The sequence below is a fragment of the Salvia splendens genome, chromosome 9 (genome assembly GCF_004379255.2).
Source record: "Salvia splendens isolate huo1 chromosome 9, SspV2, whole genome shotgun sequence".
NCBI classification, from domain to species: Eukaryota; Viridiplantae; Streptophyta; class Magnoliopsida; order Lamiales; family Lamiaceae; genus Salvia; species Salvia splendens.
In genome coordinates, this window is record NC_056040.1 from 16,489,814 (window position 1) to 16,508,920 (window position 19,107).

At 35.4% G+C, this 19,107-nt stretch overlaps 1 protein-coding gene across 1 annotated transcript; it reads left to right on the forward strand.

Moving 5' to 3' along the window:
- Positions 1-12,630: 12,630 nt before the first annotated feature.
- On the forward strand, positions 12,631-14,362 carry LOC121746611 (probable BOI-related E3 ubiquitin-protein ligase 3). Its single transcript, XM_042140510.1, has 2 exons — positions 12,631-13,159; positions 13,235-14,362. Exons 1-2 carry the CDS (start codon positions 12,968-12,970, stop codon positions 13,709-13,711), a joined length of 669 nt encoding a protein of 222 aa, XP_041996444.1. The 5' UTR covers positions 12,631-12,967; the 3' UTR covers positions 13,712-14,362.
- The last annotated feature ends 4,745 nt before the right edge of the window (positions 14,363-19,107 follow it).

A 19,107-nucleotide genomic window follows, 5' to 3' on the forward strand; every position in this document is an offset into this window, starting at 1 on the left:
TTTTTTCGATCAGTTGGACCACTAGCCCAAATTTTCAACCCAGTTATACTACTGGGTCAATCATTTTTTTCGGTTTCAGCCCAGATATACTGCTGGGTCAGTTAAATATGACCCACAATCAGCGACCCGCTCTGATACCATGAGAGAAATCCATGGGTTCCATCTTAAAACCAATTGGTGATAAGAGGAGAGGCTCATGAGACTTATATAGTGAATTAAGTTCTTTGTGTACACCGACGTAAGATATTATTATATTCATTTTTATGTTTCAATTGCCAATCCTCCCTCCTTCCATTCCAAGATAGTTAAAGATATTTTTTATATGAAATTTAATAAATTAATGTTTAGAGGTCAAAGTGGGTAGGCAATAAAATCAAATAAAGAATAACGTAAGAAAGACACCATAATAAAGTGGGAAAAAATAAAATTATTTGCTAAAAATATATATGATGCAACTATTTTGGAATGACTTAATAAAATAACTTAATTAACTTAAGCTGGATGGAGTATTATTTTTGACATTTTGTGATATATAATAAAATTGGGGATACAAAATACTCCGTATTAGTATAACCTTTTTTAATTAAGTTATCGCCAAAATCCAAGTCATCACACTATTTTTTATGGTTTATGGCTACGAGCCTACGACTACTATATATCCGTTTTTTGCATGTAGCCTGGTAACTATTGCATATAGCCTGGTAACTAATGTTTATTTTTGTGTTACCGCACCCACGGTGGTGCAGATGTCCCGACGGACTTCCCAAAAATACCTCCTGCCACGTCATAAGGACAACCCACTGCATAATGGCTCATCCCCAAGAACATCCCGACAGCAGATATACACAATAAAAAAAATCACAAATTCACCAAATTAAACAATTTAAGAAATTAAAATTTCGACACGAATACGGACTGAGTAAGTGCAATGAAAATTTGATTAATTAAAAAAAATAAAACAAAGTACAGTTCAACAAAAAAAATTAAACAAATTACATCATAAATATCAATGTGCACCCCTCCGCGTCCATAGCTCTTCAATTATATTGTTCTGGAGTCAAATATGGGCTTTTTGTTGGCGCATGTCGGCAAATGCACGGACCCGATCGGCCTCTCCATGGGATATCCCCATACGTACATTGGCGGTGGCCACTCTGTGGCTTGGACCGGCAACATCAACATCATCATTGGCCCAATCAGTCAGTGCTGGACCTTCATCTTCGACAATCATGTTGAGCATGATAATACATGCGTACATGACATCAGCGATGCTGTCAATATACCACAACCGTGATGGACGCTTCACTGCCGCCCATCGAGCCTGTAGCACACCAAATGCCCGCTCCACATCCTTGCATGCTGCCTCCTGACGTCTAGCAAAATAGACCTTCTTTTCGTCTGATGTGCATCTGATCGTCTTCACAAAGACGGGCCACATAGGGTATATCCCATCCGCCAAATAGTAGCTCATATTGTGCTGGTTGTCGTTGGCGACTAAACTGATAGTCGGACCAATGCCCATGCACTGATCGTTGAAAATGGGCGACGACTGGAGGACGTTGATGTCGTTGTTTGACTCGGCTACTCCAAAATACGCATGTCAAATCCACAGCTGGTAGTCAGCTACCGCTTCAAGGACAATCGTGGGATTCTTGCTTTTAAAGTAGGTAGTGTACACCCCTTTCCAGGCGGCGGGCCAGTTCTTCCACTCCCAATGCATACAATGAAGGGGTTGGCAGCGGAAGCGTGCAGGAATTTAACGATCACATAAATTTGATCTATTTAGCAAATTATTTAGACAAATTCTATTCGCGTAATTATCACATGTATCATGTTCATAACTTGAATTAAAACATGCTTTAGCATATAAAATCCCTAAAACATGCTTACTACGGAATTAGGCAATTTACCTTGTTGATTCAATCAAGAATCAATGATGGCTTGCGTCTTCTCCACGTGAAGATCTTCAGTACTCGACCTTGGACCTTCTGACTGGTGTCCTGGACTATACGCTGATATTTGTGTGGGCAAATCTCACCAACGTACTAGGACTTGAATAACGAAGACAGAACTCAGCTCACGGAGGAGGTAAAATTTCGAACTCTCTCTTTCTCAGAGGGGGACGAAAATTCTCAAAAATAATAATTGTGTTTTCTGTCTCCTTTATTCTCCTATTTATATTAAGTCACATATTGGGCTCAGTCAGGGATCTAAGGAAGAATTTAGAACAGGCCTCACCCAATTAACTTTTTACTAATTAAATTGAACCCACAATTTATTATAAGCTTATATTGGAATATTACAAGCAGTCACTACAGAAGTAATATTGCATTGCCTTCCAAATCTGAAATTACAAGTATTCCGGGTTTCCTTTAATTGCATTTAATTTATTTCCCGCGCTTAAGATGGAAACATCCATTAATTAATTATTGTCTGCTATGGACTTAATTAATTAACATATTTTAATCTCCAAGAGTGGACTTAGCAAGAAACTCTTATTTATTATTCATAGAGTAATTAAACTCCAACTAGCTAGGTTCCGAATAATAAAACCTTATTTCAAGCTCCTCTTGTGGATGTTATCAAACGAGACTCTCCTCGAGCACGATTCAACGCAATAACAATCCTAGCACCGCTCGCCACTACCCAATATACCTGGATCGTTGGGTGGCGAAAAACCCGCACCTTTGGTAAGTCAAAGTAGTAGATATTCAATATCGCATGCTCAATGCTAACGTACATTGATTAAGAAATTAATTATCAAGACCTCGTCTTTCAGTAGATAGCATAAAGACTCATCTTCCTGTTAGATCCATTCAGTGCTATACCACACCAACGTCATCTTATTTCAATAAGGGTTAGAAATAATCGGACTGACATTGCAACCTTTCGCGATAGGTAGTCTAGGCCTATCTAGGTTGTGAAATTCTTATTTTTCTTTGTTTAGAACTGACCGCGTTAACTTAAATTGGACGACGCCCACAACCGGTCTACTAAAACAAAGACTTAGACTTTGTTACGTTTGCTTATACATTTAAATATGCAATAAACAACCATTAAATGTAAAACATAACAACATTATGACAAAAAAATAATCTGTTGCATTTATTGGAAAATAACAATTAGAGTTTTACAGTATCCAATCACTCGAAAGGTGATTTCTAGTATACAAAACCCTAACATACAATCTATGCTGCCCAACATTCCCGAAAACGCGTGCTGACTCCTGTGCATATCCATCAGAGCCTGGCAGTCTTCAGGGGTAAGCTTCCGAAGATACTCATCCACGAATATCTCCCTAATGCCCTCACAAATATTCTACAGGCAATCGCGGGCAGTCGTCTCGCCGATGTAGAGGTACTCGTCGAACATGTCGGTTGCACTTCTGTACACCTGCTGCCTGATTGCGGCAGTGCACTTCTGTATGGGTGTGTGAACGGGTTTACCATCCGCATCCTCCCTGAACCTGAAATACTCGTATCGGAACTCTGAAGCGCTCACGATACACATAAATAGAGGACGATGCATACTAAAACGTCACCGGGATATGTTATCCCCAAACCGCGGCTCTGAAGCGAAGTAGTCCTCATACAACCGACGGTGTGCAGCGATGTGGTCCCGGGGTACTATAGCTCGACGATGGATGGGTCGTGGCACTGCCGGCTGCTACTGCTGTTGCAAGGCCGCTTGTATTAGGCGATTTATCTCCCTGGACGTAACGACCCGCACCTCTTCGTTGATTCGCCAGCGTAAGTCATCAGCACCCCTACCACTACCACAAAGACAACTACCACCAAGAAAACTACCACCCGCACCACTACCACTACCACTAGCCATTTTGGATATACTAATAGAAACGTAGAGAGAGAGAGAAAAACTCATTAAAACAAGTGGTGCGAATGAAATGAAGTTCAACGAGCTATATATATAGAGTTTTTTTTAATTAAAAAATCGGGACGCCCGTCGTGGCACCGCAATGGTGGACGTCTCGGCGGACGTCGTCGGAAAGCCGCAGATCTGCGGTGTCCGCAAGCGACGTCCGCGTCCGCCTCTCGCTCGCCTAATGGCGGACGTCCGGCACGCCGGTCCGACGTCCGCCGAGACATCCTTCGTTGCGGATGCTCTTAGATAATTTGAGCTATTTGAATCTTTTTAAGATTTTATTACTTATTAGTCATTTTATTGAAATCATAGGCACCAATTGGGTAACATTGTAGAGATTTGCCTTAAGATATGTCTATTTCAGTTCATCTCAATATGAATTTGTGAGTGAAAACGAAATGAAAGTCATATCACAATCGAAAAAGATATGGTCAGGCGTTTGCGTTACATGGTCCACGTTATTTTATGATATTGCATGTATTGGGACGCTAATATTTAAAAATAAATTTCGGAATAAGAAAATGATTAAAGTCCATGATTCAGAAGTTATTATTTTAGAATGGCCCATCACCATTTAATGTTAAAGCTTGGTCGGCGAAACCACCTTTATGCTTCGTTGTCTTTATTGATTTGAATGAGGTCTTAATTATTTAGTAGCATTATATTGACTACTTTATTGATTATTAGATTATTTTTTAAACATGTAGTTTGGATATTCAAAACCATATTGTAATAAGATGTATTATAATAACACTATAAAAATTCATACTATATAATTGTATGTTTTGTCTCATAAATAGTACAGTAAAAATTTAGATTCATGTTTCAAATATACATACAAATTTGTCACTGGTGAAAATTCACTAAAAATTCATACGAATTTGCACTAAAATTCATTAGCCAAAAAAAGCACATGCATAATTGGTACTCAATTATTTATAATGATACTATGATAGTACTAGTTTGTTTATTTACCTCAATTAAGGGATATATAATTTAATCATATCTCACGCACGTACATACCATGTGCCTATAAATGTAATTATAAAGGTCATATCCATTGTACCGACGCCACTCACTACTGCACCTTACAATATTTTATAGTATATGTGTACGTAATAAAGAAAAAACAAAATAACCAAAACTAATTATTATTCTGTTATTTCAAGGCAATTAATAATGTGGTTGTTAAGTCGTTGCCAGTCTTAATTCGAGTTTGTTTGAAAATTCAAGACTTATCTTATTAAAGTACTAGGAATTTGCTGTGCAAGTCACGAATTTGTCGTATAATCCGCATGCTAGTAACATTTCAAATATTAATATAATTTAAAATAATAGGAGTACATATATCTGAATCAATCGCAATGGGCCCAACTATGTAAATAAATAGATATAGCCCACAACATGTCATTATTATAGCCCATCAACTGGAAAAGCTATATCTTGGGCCAAAAAATATATTAAGTTATGGACTAACCATTAAATTGTTTGGAAATGATGGATGCAAGGACATACCATCTTAAGCGTGCCAAGACTCGATTAAAACTACGAACATAATATTAGTATAACATAATTTTGGATCTGAACTTTGTTTTAATTTCTGTGAATATTCAATTAGTCTTTCTCAAATAAGAAGCGATTATGTATCTTGGAAACATGTGGCTCTGATGGAATATCCCGTGACTATGCTTCATTGATTCAATCTTATATTGAGTCATGGATATAATATTGCTTATCAAACATGACATAAAACTAATCTTGAATTGGATATAGACCTAACTGGTCCTATATGTTGGATATTTTAGTATAATTAGATTAACTTGATTGATCAATGTAATCATAATGAGACATCAAATAAGTTGGAAGTGCGGAGTGTACCCTTATTTGAATTCATTATGATTAGACGAGGGTTCAGGGGCAGCGCCCCCGAGTACCGGGGTCCAAGGGGCAGAGCCCCTGGCTGGGGTTGAGCTGTACATAAATTTTTTATTTCCATTAAAGTTGTTGTACAAAAAATTCAACCGAAAACATAATTTCCGAAAGTTGAAGGACTATTTTGCAATTTCCTATTCCCGCCAAAAACTGTTAAAAACAGTTGTGAAACGAAGAGACGCGACTCTTCGTTTTTCAGCCTCTTCTTATGATCAATTTCTGGGTTCAAAGTTGTACACAATCAACAGACGAATATCTTCAAAACCTGAATTGTATCCGATTAAATATTGCTAGAACTACCAAATTGATTTGATCTGAAAGTGTTTTGCGCCTTTCAGGACATCCGATTTATTCACGTTTTGTTTAAACTCCCTAACACTATATAAAAAAAAATCTCATCCTATTGACTGAGACATGTTTTTATTGACATGTAAACTACGAAAAGTTATATTTTATACATAAAATAGTTACTTTTTTGAATCAAACCACTTATAAGAGTAGGATTCGTTAAATTTGAGTAACTATTTTTGTATGCAAATCTTTCTCTATTGTAAATTAAACTACTACTTGATAATCCAAAGTGATATACAAATATACAAACAACTTTTAACGAGAGTACTTATATTCCATATCGGCATTGTGATTTATGAAAAATGTTTAATAATAGTAGGGTCAAATGTGAAGGCGAATGAGGTGTAAGCTTTGATTGTGGTGTGTGACTGTGGATGAATCACGGGCGACTCCAACTTATAATAAATTCCTTAGTCAAAGTTGGATACCATTTTTCATAATTTCTTGTACAATTTTTCAGTTAGCTTTTTCATCAACCAAATTGTAAAACAAAAATCGAATATATTACTACTACTACTAGTAACTATAAAATCACATCGTTTTGAGTTCATTAGATTTTGTTTTTACCATATTTTTTTTATGCTAAGCTACGTTGAAAATCTTAATTTTTGATATTTTATTTTTAAATAGAATATGGATAATCTCGTCTTCGTTTCTCGTCTTTATAAGTGTGACGAGTGCTTTTGAATTATAGAAATTGTGAGGATCAAAACAATTTCAAAAGTCACGTTTTGAGAGACCAATGAATGAATGCACCATAACTTTTCCCCTAAAATAAATAATCACTTGGTCGTAACTTTCTGATTATTAATTTAATCATTATTTGCGAAATAAATAAATTAATTAATTTTGTAGTTTTTCTTCGTATGAAATATAAAACGTTTCATTTAGTCCCGACGTTGAATAATCAAAGCTAATCTTTTCGTACCACTTATTAAATTAGTCATAACATAGCTCACGGAAAAACTATGATAATAATACCAAACATCATAAAAATTAAATGAATTCTCACTCAAAAGTTAGATTTAAAATATCCAAGAGCCTAATTCCCATTTTATTATCTCGTTCCAAGAGTCCAATGCAGATTTATATTAAAATTTAAAATAAAAAAATACCGCAAAATGTCTGCCAAAATTGTACTAGTACTATTAATTAAAAATAAAATAGCTAGCACTAACCGACATTTGGGTGTGTGATAATATAATGTAACATAAAATTATTAGAATGAATTTGAGCCATCAAAAGTGTCCATATTGGACGCACTATAACTTTTTAAATGCATGATTGAATCCTTTCTATGCTTAGATATTAATATCAAGACAAGATCCAATTTATGTGATAGACTGATGCCAAGCATTTAACAATTCCACATTTACATTGTAGAAATAGTAAAATACTGGCTTCTCACTTTATTAATCTACCATCATTTTTTAATTGATGATCAAAATGGCTTCGATGCCCAATCAAAGTTGTGACATATATACACATTTGATTAAAATCGTCGGTTCAAATCAATTTCGTTGGGTCCAGTTTGATTTTTAGCACGATAATAATATAATCATTAATTTTTTTCATGTGTAGCAAAATGTGCCAGGTATGTAGAGCAATTTCGATGGGACCAATTAATCAACAAATTTTGTAAGACTTAAATACCAAAAAAATTTATGAAATTTAGCAAGGACATATTATTTACAATCAACCAAAACTGACTTTTAAATTTTCTGTAAAAAATGTAATAACAAAGTATATTCATATCACTTAATTTTGACCGTGCTCTTACTATATTACTAACAATTTATCACAAGCTGTCCCCTATTATATACAATAAAAATGGAATTATTTATACCTCTTTGATCATTTGAAAAATGAAGCGACAAAAAATAAACATAATTATATATGTACGAACAAAATTCACGTAATTATTATTCAGAATTTTTATAGCAGATTGAATTTTGGGGCCATTTTATTTGGTAGGGAATTAATACACTCAACCACGAAAAATAAAAGTTATTGGTGCAGTAGATCAAACCAATCCCACTGCGTCTATATTCATAATTGCTACTTATCCTCAGTTTGTCATTCTTTTTTTGTGTCCAAAAATATAAAATAATACTCTGTATGGTGGAATACTAATATTTATTTCTTAGATTTGTCGAAAAAAATTCTTTATAAGCTTAAAATACACATTTGAAAACAAAGATCATGTATCATTTTTGTGCAAAAGTGAAAGATTAAATACTATTTATGTAGTTTATGTATGTAAGCATCATGCCTGGGCACCACTATTGTTCGGTTTATTTAACGCTATTTATTTTGTTATGTACATTTAGTTTAATCTAATAGCGTGAATATTGATATTAAGATTATTTATTTTGTAAATTGCATAACAAATTAAAGTTTACTTTGTTAGTTTATTCATCTATTTGAAATTATAGTACAAAATTAACAATTCAAGCTTTGACCTTTTGGTTTATAAACTTATAAAATTAATGACAACTCTATCATAAAACATAATCTAAGCAAGAGTTGTGGTCACATAATATATATACTAATATAACAACTATCTCTCTATTTAATTACAACTTAATTAAAATGTATGAAGATACAATTTGAATCGCATAGCGTAGGGTCAAATTCACACATAAATGCAGTCTATGATAAATACGCAAGGTAGAAATAAGAGATCACATAAATATTAAATTTCTGCCAAATAATAGCTTCTCTTATTAAATGTATAGGAAAGGGGTAGAATGGTCCATCTATCTATATAGATGGACAAGGCAATGTACAAATAAAACAAACGTTGTCCGTGCGTACTGATTATCCTTATTTAATTATTACTACTATTATTGCATTTTTGTAATTTGTACACGTACTTTTATTTTAAAATTTGTACAAGTAATTATTTCGCATCGACATTTAATTGCCAAGAGTAATTTGCCAAAATTTGACTTAGTACATCAAGGAGCCAAAAATTGATGTTGCTGTTAGATCCTGGAATTAAATATGAAAAGTTTGAACTGTCAATAATTTTATCAAAAAAAAAATAAACATGTAAATAGAATGATTTTACTCTCGAGTGGCTGATTTTAATGATATGAGTCATATGACATGTCGAATTTAAATAATTACCAATTGTCACATTCTATAATATATTATATGTTAAATCAAGAACAAATGTATCGATTAGACGACACGAGAATTACGTGGTTCAATCTCTTGCGAGATTTACATCCACGGACGAAGTAGGAGGTGATTTTATTTAGTGCAGAAACAAAGAATCCCCATACAAATCAAACTAATCTCTAAAGCTAATCTCTCAATTGAAAACCCCTGCTTCAATTGTAAAACTCATAATGGAAAAAGCTGTGTGGTTTGTGTGTGCTGCTCTCACTCTCTCTCTCTGATTCCCCCTTATATATGAAACACAATACAAGAGATGAAACGACAAAACCTAGCCGTTTTAAAACAGAAAAGTAACGCCTTTCAGCTTCAACAATGAGCTGAACTTCATATCATCGAGCTGGAGCTTCTTTCTTGGGCAGGACTTGAAATGATTTTGGGCTTGAGATAATTCAGCCACATTACTTTCATTATAAATATAATTATTAAAAGCTAATAATTAACAAATTAGGAGGGTGTTTGTTTAGAAAATTTGTGAATTTTAGTTATGCAGTGGGATTATTTTGGATAATTATGCAATGTGAAAACTAGCATTTAATTTGATGATGTATAGGAGTACGTTACTACGTGTGTATATTATGGGAATTGGAAGAAAATAAGTACTGTATTAATTAGCATCCTAATGCTAGGAAAACGTGATCTTCGATATTGATAAGAATGATTCCTAACTTGTAGTACTCTCACTAGTTATTATTTGGTGTAATATTTTAGAAAATCCAGTTGATTCAAATGCATTAGTATAATGACTATAATCAATTTAATTTCAAGTTTTTAAAGCTTTTGTGATAAAACTCTGATCAATCGATCTTCAATTAATCATAGTACTGTATAACATATTTGAGCCCATAAGGCATCGAAAGTAAGACCAAAATATGAGCCAAACCAAGTAAATTTAAGATGCTTAAATGAAATAATCATGTTAAATTTCAGATATTGTCAATTTAAAATAATTCAGGGTTTCAACTGTATATATGGCTGATTGAAAACCAAACCAAGTAACCAACATTGCAAATTAAAATAAAATTTTGTGCATGGCATAGCACTTTTAATAGTTTATAAATTTTGATCGAAGCTAGAGTAGTTGTTACACGAGATTATAATACAAAGATAATTAAAATCGTGTTTACACCACTGAATAATTGGGAATTAATACTGATCGATATAAGATAATAACCCAACTCCGAGCAATCAATTTCAAATAGTTTAACTAAATTTATAATTTTCATATGCATACGACAATTGCGGGAAAAAAATGCGCGATTAGATTTAGACGCTGACATGTCATATCATTGAATAAATCAAATCCGTAATTGATTAATTACTTGATTAGCTTAAAATAATTGCGTTTTAGTGAAGGTCACACCGCCAAAGAAGAAGCGAGGAAATGGGAAAAAAGTCACCGATCCACTTAATTCGAATAATACTAAATTAATATTGTCTTTACGTATACTTCCTCCATTCAATAGTAATAGAGTCATTTTGCTATATTGTTATGTTTCATAGTTATATAGTCATTTTCCTTTTTAGTAAAAGTCAACACATTTTTCCACCCCTACTTTACTCTATTCTACATTACTCTATTCTACTTTTTTCTCTCTTCATCTCCCTACCTTTTTTTATTTTCCACTTTATTCCCCCTTTACTTAACTCACCTAACACAAATTTTCTTAATCTCCGTGCCGAAAAGAAACGTCTCCATTAGTATGGAACGGAGGGAGTATAATAGTAAAAAAACAAAACGGTTTTTACGTATTCATGATTAACACAAAAGAAAAAATGATTAAGTTGTTATGTCTATCTATTTGAACTTTGAAGTGTAAACTAATGATGGCTTCAAAGAAGCCGACTTTACGCCTTTTATGAAGAAAGTTACAAATTGATGATTGCTATTTAATTATTTATCAATGCGTGCATCATTGCATCATGTTTACTAATTTAATTTTGCGTCCGATCGATAATACAGATAGATGCTATATGTATATATTTATCAATAAAATATGTGCATATTTTATTAAAAATGAGATGTAGAAGGCTCGTGATGGTTCATGCTTCTTGAAAATACTAGTAGTACTAGGTATCTAATTCATCTATTTTGAATATTTGTAAACAATATAGATTAATGATACATTGAAAAAAGAAGAGGGAAAAAATGCCTTCAAACTCTTGTGATTACACGTTGTTGGAAGAATTGGCTGTCAAATTGTTAAACTTAAAAAAAAATGAAATTTATACATAGCCATATTCAACGGTCCGATGAATTTAGTGTAACTAAAACGAGAAAAATATTACTATTCAACAAATGTTTTATAGCCAAATAGAAACGGTGGTTGCATAAGATCTTGAAATTACTAAAGTCATATCTTTGCTTTTGTCATGGCATTGGTTTTGATTTAATGGCGTTTGAATACTTCCACTTTTCCCAACCTGGTCCTTATTTAGAGGGCTTGCATTTTTTGCCTTTAATTTTGGTATCCATTCACGACTTTGCTATTCGTAGATGCTTTTCACGTAATAAACAAACTTACTTAATTCACATATACACAAAATAACAAAATCAAGTTGTGTTTTCATAATTTAAACTTTTATTTTAATGTGTTATGTATTAATGGTGGTATTTTAAATCGATAATCTAAATCTTCGCATATCGACCAAAAATAAGGTAAGATTTGCTAATCAATCATAACGATTGGCGAAATAATACTTTTTCAAATATTGATTGGTGGTATATTTGATGGAGTATATATATTTTGACGTAACGCAATCATGCCGTGATTCCCTTAACCAAACAAAAAAAAATCCATGCATGACCCAAAAATCAGGCTCCATAAAAGAAAACCCTAATCGCAAAATCACATTAATACTCTTACATTTACATGATTAATTTTAAAAATTTGTGTTAATTCTAAAATATCTGGACTAAGTACTAGTAGGAGTATTATGGGTACTTTAAATAATTTACTATTGTATAGAATCAAAGTTGCTCTCTAGGCATTGCCAAACGAGAATTTTATGTAGTAATAAGTTCAGTAAAAGCTGCCAATTTATTCCATATCAAAAATCAAAAATCAAAAATCAAAAGCTGCCAATTTTATGTAGTAATAAGTTGAGTAAAAGTTGCCAATTTATACCATATCAAAAATCAAAAATCAAAAATCAAAAATAAAAATAAAAATAAAAATCCAAAATAGGTTAGGTTTGGACGTATTCACCGAAACTTGTTTAGTGAAAACACAAGATCCAAATATATCTCTCTCACCATTTTAATGTATCGAGGCCCCGAATCCTGTTCTCCAGCATTCATAATATGACCCAACTGACAACACACACACTTTCTCTTCTCCTCTCTTTCTCTCTCACACACATTGAACAACTATTCACCAAGCACAAAGTTAAAAGAAAAGAGAGTTATATATTGACGCACACGCACTCACACTTTTCAACCCTCCTAACCTTCACCATATCAGTCCATATGCCCGATTGTTTAGTCACAAAATCTGCATGTGTACGCCTTTTGCTCAACCTCCCTCTTTAATGCTCTATCTCCACACTCATCATTCTTTCCCCTTTATTTTCACCCTCGATTCGATTTACCCCCAATTTATTTTCTTCAACTGCTGCAATGGCGATTCAAGCTCAGATGAGCAACTCAGGATTCGTGTTTGGTGGATGCCAAGACGAGAATGCTTACGGATTAACCAATCTCCGCTGCTACCATTCTAATTCCAACGATCATCATCTCTCTGTCCCTCACATCGTCTCCGCTCAATTCCAGAATCAACGAATCGAGATTGATCACTACCTCAACACGCAGGTAAATCAACCATTTTTTGCTTTCAAATTGAAGAAAAAACTAATATCTAATTGCAATTTTCTTCAATCGAAACAGAACGAGAGGCTGAGAATGGCGCTGCAGGTGCAGCGGCGGCGGCAGACGGCGCTCCTGGTGAGGAGCTACGAATCGAAGATTCAGTCTCTGTTGAAGCAGAGAGACGACGAGATCTCGAGAGCCGGGAGGAGGAAAGTGGAGCTGGAGGAGTGCGTGAGGAGGATGGAGATGGAGAAGGTGACGTGGCAGAGATTGGCGCAGGAGAGGGAGGCGATGGCGGCGTCGCTGAGGGCGCGGATGAAGGAGGCGGCAGCGGAGGACGCGGGGTCGTGCTGCGTGGAGAGAGAGAGAGAAGGAGAAGAGGAGGATGAGGGAGAATCGAGGAAGATGGTTTGCAGATGCTGCAATTCTAGGAAATCGTGCGTGATAATGCTGCCGTGCAGGCATCTCTGCTCATGCAGAGATTGCGATGCCTTTCTCGATTGCTGCCCTGTTTGCAATGTCGCCAAGAAAGCAAGTTTGGAAGCTCTGCTTTGACATATTTCGGTAATTAATTTTATTCAAAAAAAATTAGTTTTTGGTTTTTGATCTTGTTGATAATTATATGCATCGGAAAAATATGTTTTTTTAATTAGGTTTTAGTTTTAGAGAATACTAACTTTGGTTGATCGATGATGTGTATTGTCATTTGTCACACTTGTTTGTCCCTTTGTTTAGTTCCTTATTAGGTTTGGGTTCGTTTCAAAATTATTATTATTCCTTTTTTTTACGTCGGTCCCAATTTTAAAAAGTGAGGCTAAATGATTATAATTTGTCCAATCACCCGCTTCGAATATTAATAAAGAATTAGTGTAATTAATGCTAATTCAACTAAATTACTTCACCTCAAAAACAGCAAACATTTTAAGACAATTGTGCCCTTTTACTTGAATGGTACTTTGATAATATGGAGTATATGAAATACGATTAGGTTTTATTTTTTTTATATTTTCGAAATATCTATATTGATTTTCTTACCAATAGTATATGGAAAATTAAACATTATGGATTTCTTTGATAATTATGGGGTGGTTCATTGAACACTCGAGTTATTTGCGCAACATATTATACAAAAAAGGTGGAACTGTCATGCATTTGTCAATAAAATAAATTCACCAAATTCCCTCTTTTGTTTGGAGATTTGCGTTATGAATCCTTTCCTTAATTATATGATTTTTATCCAAAATTACTCTTCATCCACTTTGTTGTAGCCACTCCAAAAGGTCTCCAAAAGCAAGGGTATTTTTATGCATAAATTTGAATAGGACATTTGGAATATAAGAAAATATAGTCCATGAATTTTATCTATCTGGAAAAGGAATTAAGGCACGCTATTTTTTTTAAAATCATCGAATTAACTACACAATGAAAGTGGAGTCTGAATTGACGTTTCAAAGTTTGTGTCTACTAATATTTGAAATGTCATGCATTATTTGGGAATTAATTAAATTTGAAACAACACTGTGTGACTTTCTTGATTACGATAACTTGATTTGGTAGAATCAGTTCTTTTGCATAAATCTGGACGTTTTTCTTTTCCCCCTTAAGGACTTTTGTGATCTGCGGAATACATAAATATAAGCATTAATATTTTCCCTTTTAAATCTTTTCATCTCTAATTACTGTTTTTTCGCCTGCTAAATCAATGAATATGAAATATTTTTTACCCTAAACTGAGTGAATATACAGTATTAAATCATTCATTGTTTTCTTTACTGACAATCATATTTCCTGCTATGTCACGTTCCATGTACTAGGAGTATTATTTAAATATGGATCTTACACATTTTTATTCTCCTTAAATACATAAAGAAGAGAACAATAATGGGAGTGTGTACCAATAGGAAAAATTCATGACAATAGACTTGATTTTTTATTTTCGATAATATATGCTCGTATTTATTTTATTTTCGCTATATTGTACACAAAGTTAAATGAATTTTTAAATAGCACTCACAAAACTATAAAATATGTCGTTTTTTCCGTAAATACTTGTACATAATAACTAGGTCTAGATTTTTTTGGAAATATATAAATAAAAAATTAAATATGTGAACCTATTATTCTATAAAAAGGACGTACTCTCGTGTACGCACGAGTTTGAGCTGGCCCGACCTGGTCCTTACTCCTTTTTTAAATATTACTACTAACTTTTATTGTACGTTCCAATATAGTAAGTTTTAATACATTAAAACAGCAATTGGTAGTACTCCGTATTTATGATCAATAATCACTATCGCAATAATCGTGTTTAATCATAAAAATGTCACTTTTTAATTATTTTGTAACATGGAGTACAATAACTTTATTCATAAGAACAATTACTTCTATTATTAAAAGCATCAATTTTTATTTTTAAGACTAATCATTTTTAACAATGTAATTTTAATCATAAAAGTCATAAGTTTAATGAATGACTTTGAAGTAAAACAACAATTAATCTTACTTGGAACTCTTTTCGGGAGAGAGTTCAGATCATGCATTTTTTGTCAAAAACAAAAAGATTCGAGTAAAACGCCGATCAGTGTCAATCTAAATTTTTACTGATCATTCGAAAATGTTGTATGTGCTATCATTTTGGATTCGAGTCATTAGAGCCTCCACAGCGGCAGACGTCGGACCGGCGTGCCGAATGTTCGCGCGGGACGTCCGGCATTAGGCATGGGAGAGACGGAAGCGGACATCCGCTGCGGACACCGGAGATCCGCGACTTTCCGACGACGTCCGTCCTGACGTCCGCCATTGCGGGTTCCCAGCGGACGTCCAGAATTTTAATTTTTTAAAAAAAACTCTATATATACGGCTCGTTGAACTTCATTTCATTCGCACCACTTGTTTTAACGAGTTTCTCTCTCTCTACGTTTCTTTTATATATCCAAAATGGCTAGTGGTAGTGGTAGTGGTGGGGGTGCTGATGACGTACGCCGGCGAATTAAAGAATAGTTACGGGTCGTTACGTCCAGGGAAATAAATCGCGCGATACAAGCGGCCTTGCAGCAGCAGCAACAGCCGGCGGTACCTCGACCCATCCATCGTCGAACTATAGTACCCCGGGACCAAATCGCTGCACACCGTCACTTGTATGAGGACTACTTCGCTCCGGAGCCGCGGTTTGGGGAGAACATGTTCCGACGACGTTTTAGGATGCATCGTCCTCTATTTCTGCGTATCGTGGGCGCTTTAGAGCGTCGATACGAGTATTTCAGGATGAGGGAGGATGCGGTTGGTAAACCCGGCCACACGCCCAAACAGAAGTGCACTGCCGCAATCAGGCAGCTGGCATACGGAGGTGCGGCCGACATGTTCGATGAGTACCTTTTTTGTTTGAAATGTACTTTTTTATTATTTTTTTTATTTAATGAAATTATCATTGCACTTTCTCCGTCTGTATTCGTGTCGAAATTTTAATTCCGTAAATTGTTTAATTTGATGAATTTGTGCATTTTTATTATTGTGGATGTCCGTCGGGATGTCCGCTATTGTGCAGTACAATGTCCTTATGACGTGGCAGTGCAGTGGGATGTCCTTATGACGTGGCAGGAGGTATTTTTGGGAAGTCCGTCGAAATGTCTGCCGGGACATCCGTCCCACTGTGGATGCTCTTAGCACATTAGCAGCAATGTACAATTTTTTATATAAGGTGTGTGTACTATGGAGGACAGAGTGTGAAGAACACGGTGGATAAGGGGAGAACACATCGTGTAGTACAAAAACACAGACGTGATTGGAGTAGACGACGTTGCTTGCTCGAAACAACCGATTTAGCGCACGTATGCTTCATGCTTTGATAAAGTCTTGCAACTGGACAAATATTCGACCATTTTTAACCAAAAATTCAAAATAAAATTTTCCTACTTTTAAATGACCAGTTACAAGCAACGACTTCACATTCGATGTTATTTATTTATTAACTTTCCTTCATCAATCTATAAGAGCATCCACTATAGGGCCACCAACTCCGCGTAGGCATGTTCCGCAGCCGAAGTCAGGGTCGGGATCGGGGTCGGGGCCGCGGCTTGTGAGGATGTCGCCTTCGCCTTGCTCTTGTTCTTGGCAGCCTTGCTGCCAATGGGGCGCGGGGAGGACATCAGTGTGCCGAAACTCTCATCCTCGTACATCGACTGGTTGAGGTCCATCGGAGGTGCGCCGTTTTTGCTGCTCGTATGATCACCGACGGCGGTGTTCTTCTTCCTCTTCGCCGCAGCCGATAAGGGCAGAATCCCTCCTTGGAACTTCTGCTTGTCCTTCAAGAGGAGCCATGAGTTTTAATGCTTGAAATCGCCGTACAATGAAATGTACGACGCAAGCTTTTTATCGCGCACATCAGTCTAACTCTCGCCGCTGCCCTGCTCCCTCAAGCACTTCTTGTACTCCGCCGAGAACAAATTGACCTGCTTCTTCACCTGATCCCAGTGCTTGTGGAGCTGCTTCCTATGGCGCTTGTAGGCGGTCGGCGGCTTGGCCTCGTTGTAGCGCTCAGCGATGCGCTCCCAGTACGCTATTTGCTTTTGGTTGTTGGCAAACACCGGGTCCTCCGAAATATAATTCCAACACCTAACCAAGACGATGGTTTCATCCGGGTTGTAGTTCGTCCTCCCTGGGGCGAACTCTTCATTTTTCTCTAGAGGCGGCAACTTCTGGGCCCTTTGCTTGTTCCGCTTCTTCTTGGTGGCGGAGCTCGAGGCGGCGGCGCGGTGGGGGTGGGGCGTGGGTATTCATCAGGATCGTACTGGGTGTTGGAGTCAAAGGGCCGGTATTCATCAGGGTGTGTACCCGGCCACCGTGCACCACCACTGAACATCGGACTATTCAGACTTGGGTAATCATCGGGATTCATTTTATAGTGTATGAAAGAGTGAGAATGGAAGAGTATAGTGAATGGAAGAGTGAAGTTGGGGTGTATACATATAATAAATTTTGAAGAATTAAAAAAAAAGGAAAACGCGTTGCATCGTCCGCGGTACCGTCCTCATGACCCGCAGTGGGGCGGACGATACGGCGGACGATGCGTGGTCGAAGCTCTATTGTCCGCGGACGATGGATGTGCCATCGTCCGCATGGCTACAGTGGCGGACTATCGTCCCCCCACTGTGGAGGCCCTAAATATATCAATTGTCCGCCTTTAATTATTTAATTGTATAGTTGAATTATATATTTTTTGGCTTTTAATTATTTTTTTATAATTATGTATTTTGAATTTCAAAGCTTAGCTTTAATTAAATCACACATAAATTTAATGTAATATACACTTTCAAATTATAAGAAACAATTATAAATTAGAAAAATAAGAAATTTTAAAAACACTATATTTGCCAAAGGGCTCCATAGCATTCCTCGATTGTAATTATTTGAGAACAGTCTTTCTATAGCATTACCTTATTATGATTATGAAATACTACTAACCTATAGTGTGCGACTGATAGTACATTGTAATGAGTATCAGTTCATCGATTAAACAGTAATTAAATCAATTAAGCCAGTAATTAGTTAACCGATAATCGAATTTTTTTAATTTCGGTCCAATTTTGAATGCAATTTGGTGTGCGGTCGTTTATTGATTAATTGACTGGTAACTTTTATTTTACAGTATTTTGAAAAGATAAACTTAATAACATATAGGCCTATATAGCCCACGTAAGTTGGGTAAAAGGCTAATATTAGTTGTGAATTAAGTAGGCTCATGTTTTGTGGAGTAACATTGTTTTGTGACTTTCGTCTATTATACTTTTGTCAATAACTAATGTGGAATATATTGAAATGAGCATTGCCTTAACTAGTTCCTCAAACAAACTATGCAATTCAGAGTTTGATTTAAAGATTTCAAGAGTTAGATAAGTTTGAGTACAAAACTAATACTCCTCACCAAAAAGTTTTTTATGAATTTCGTTGAGTAT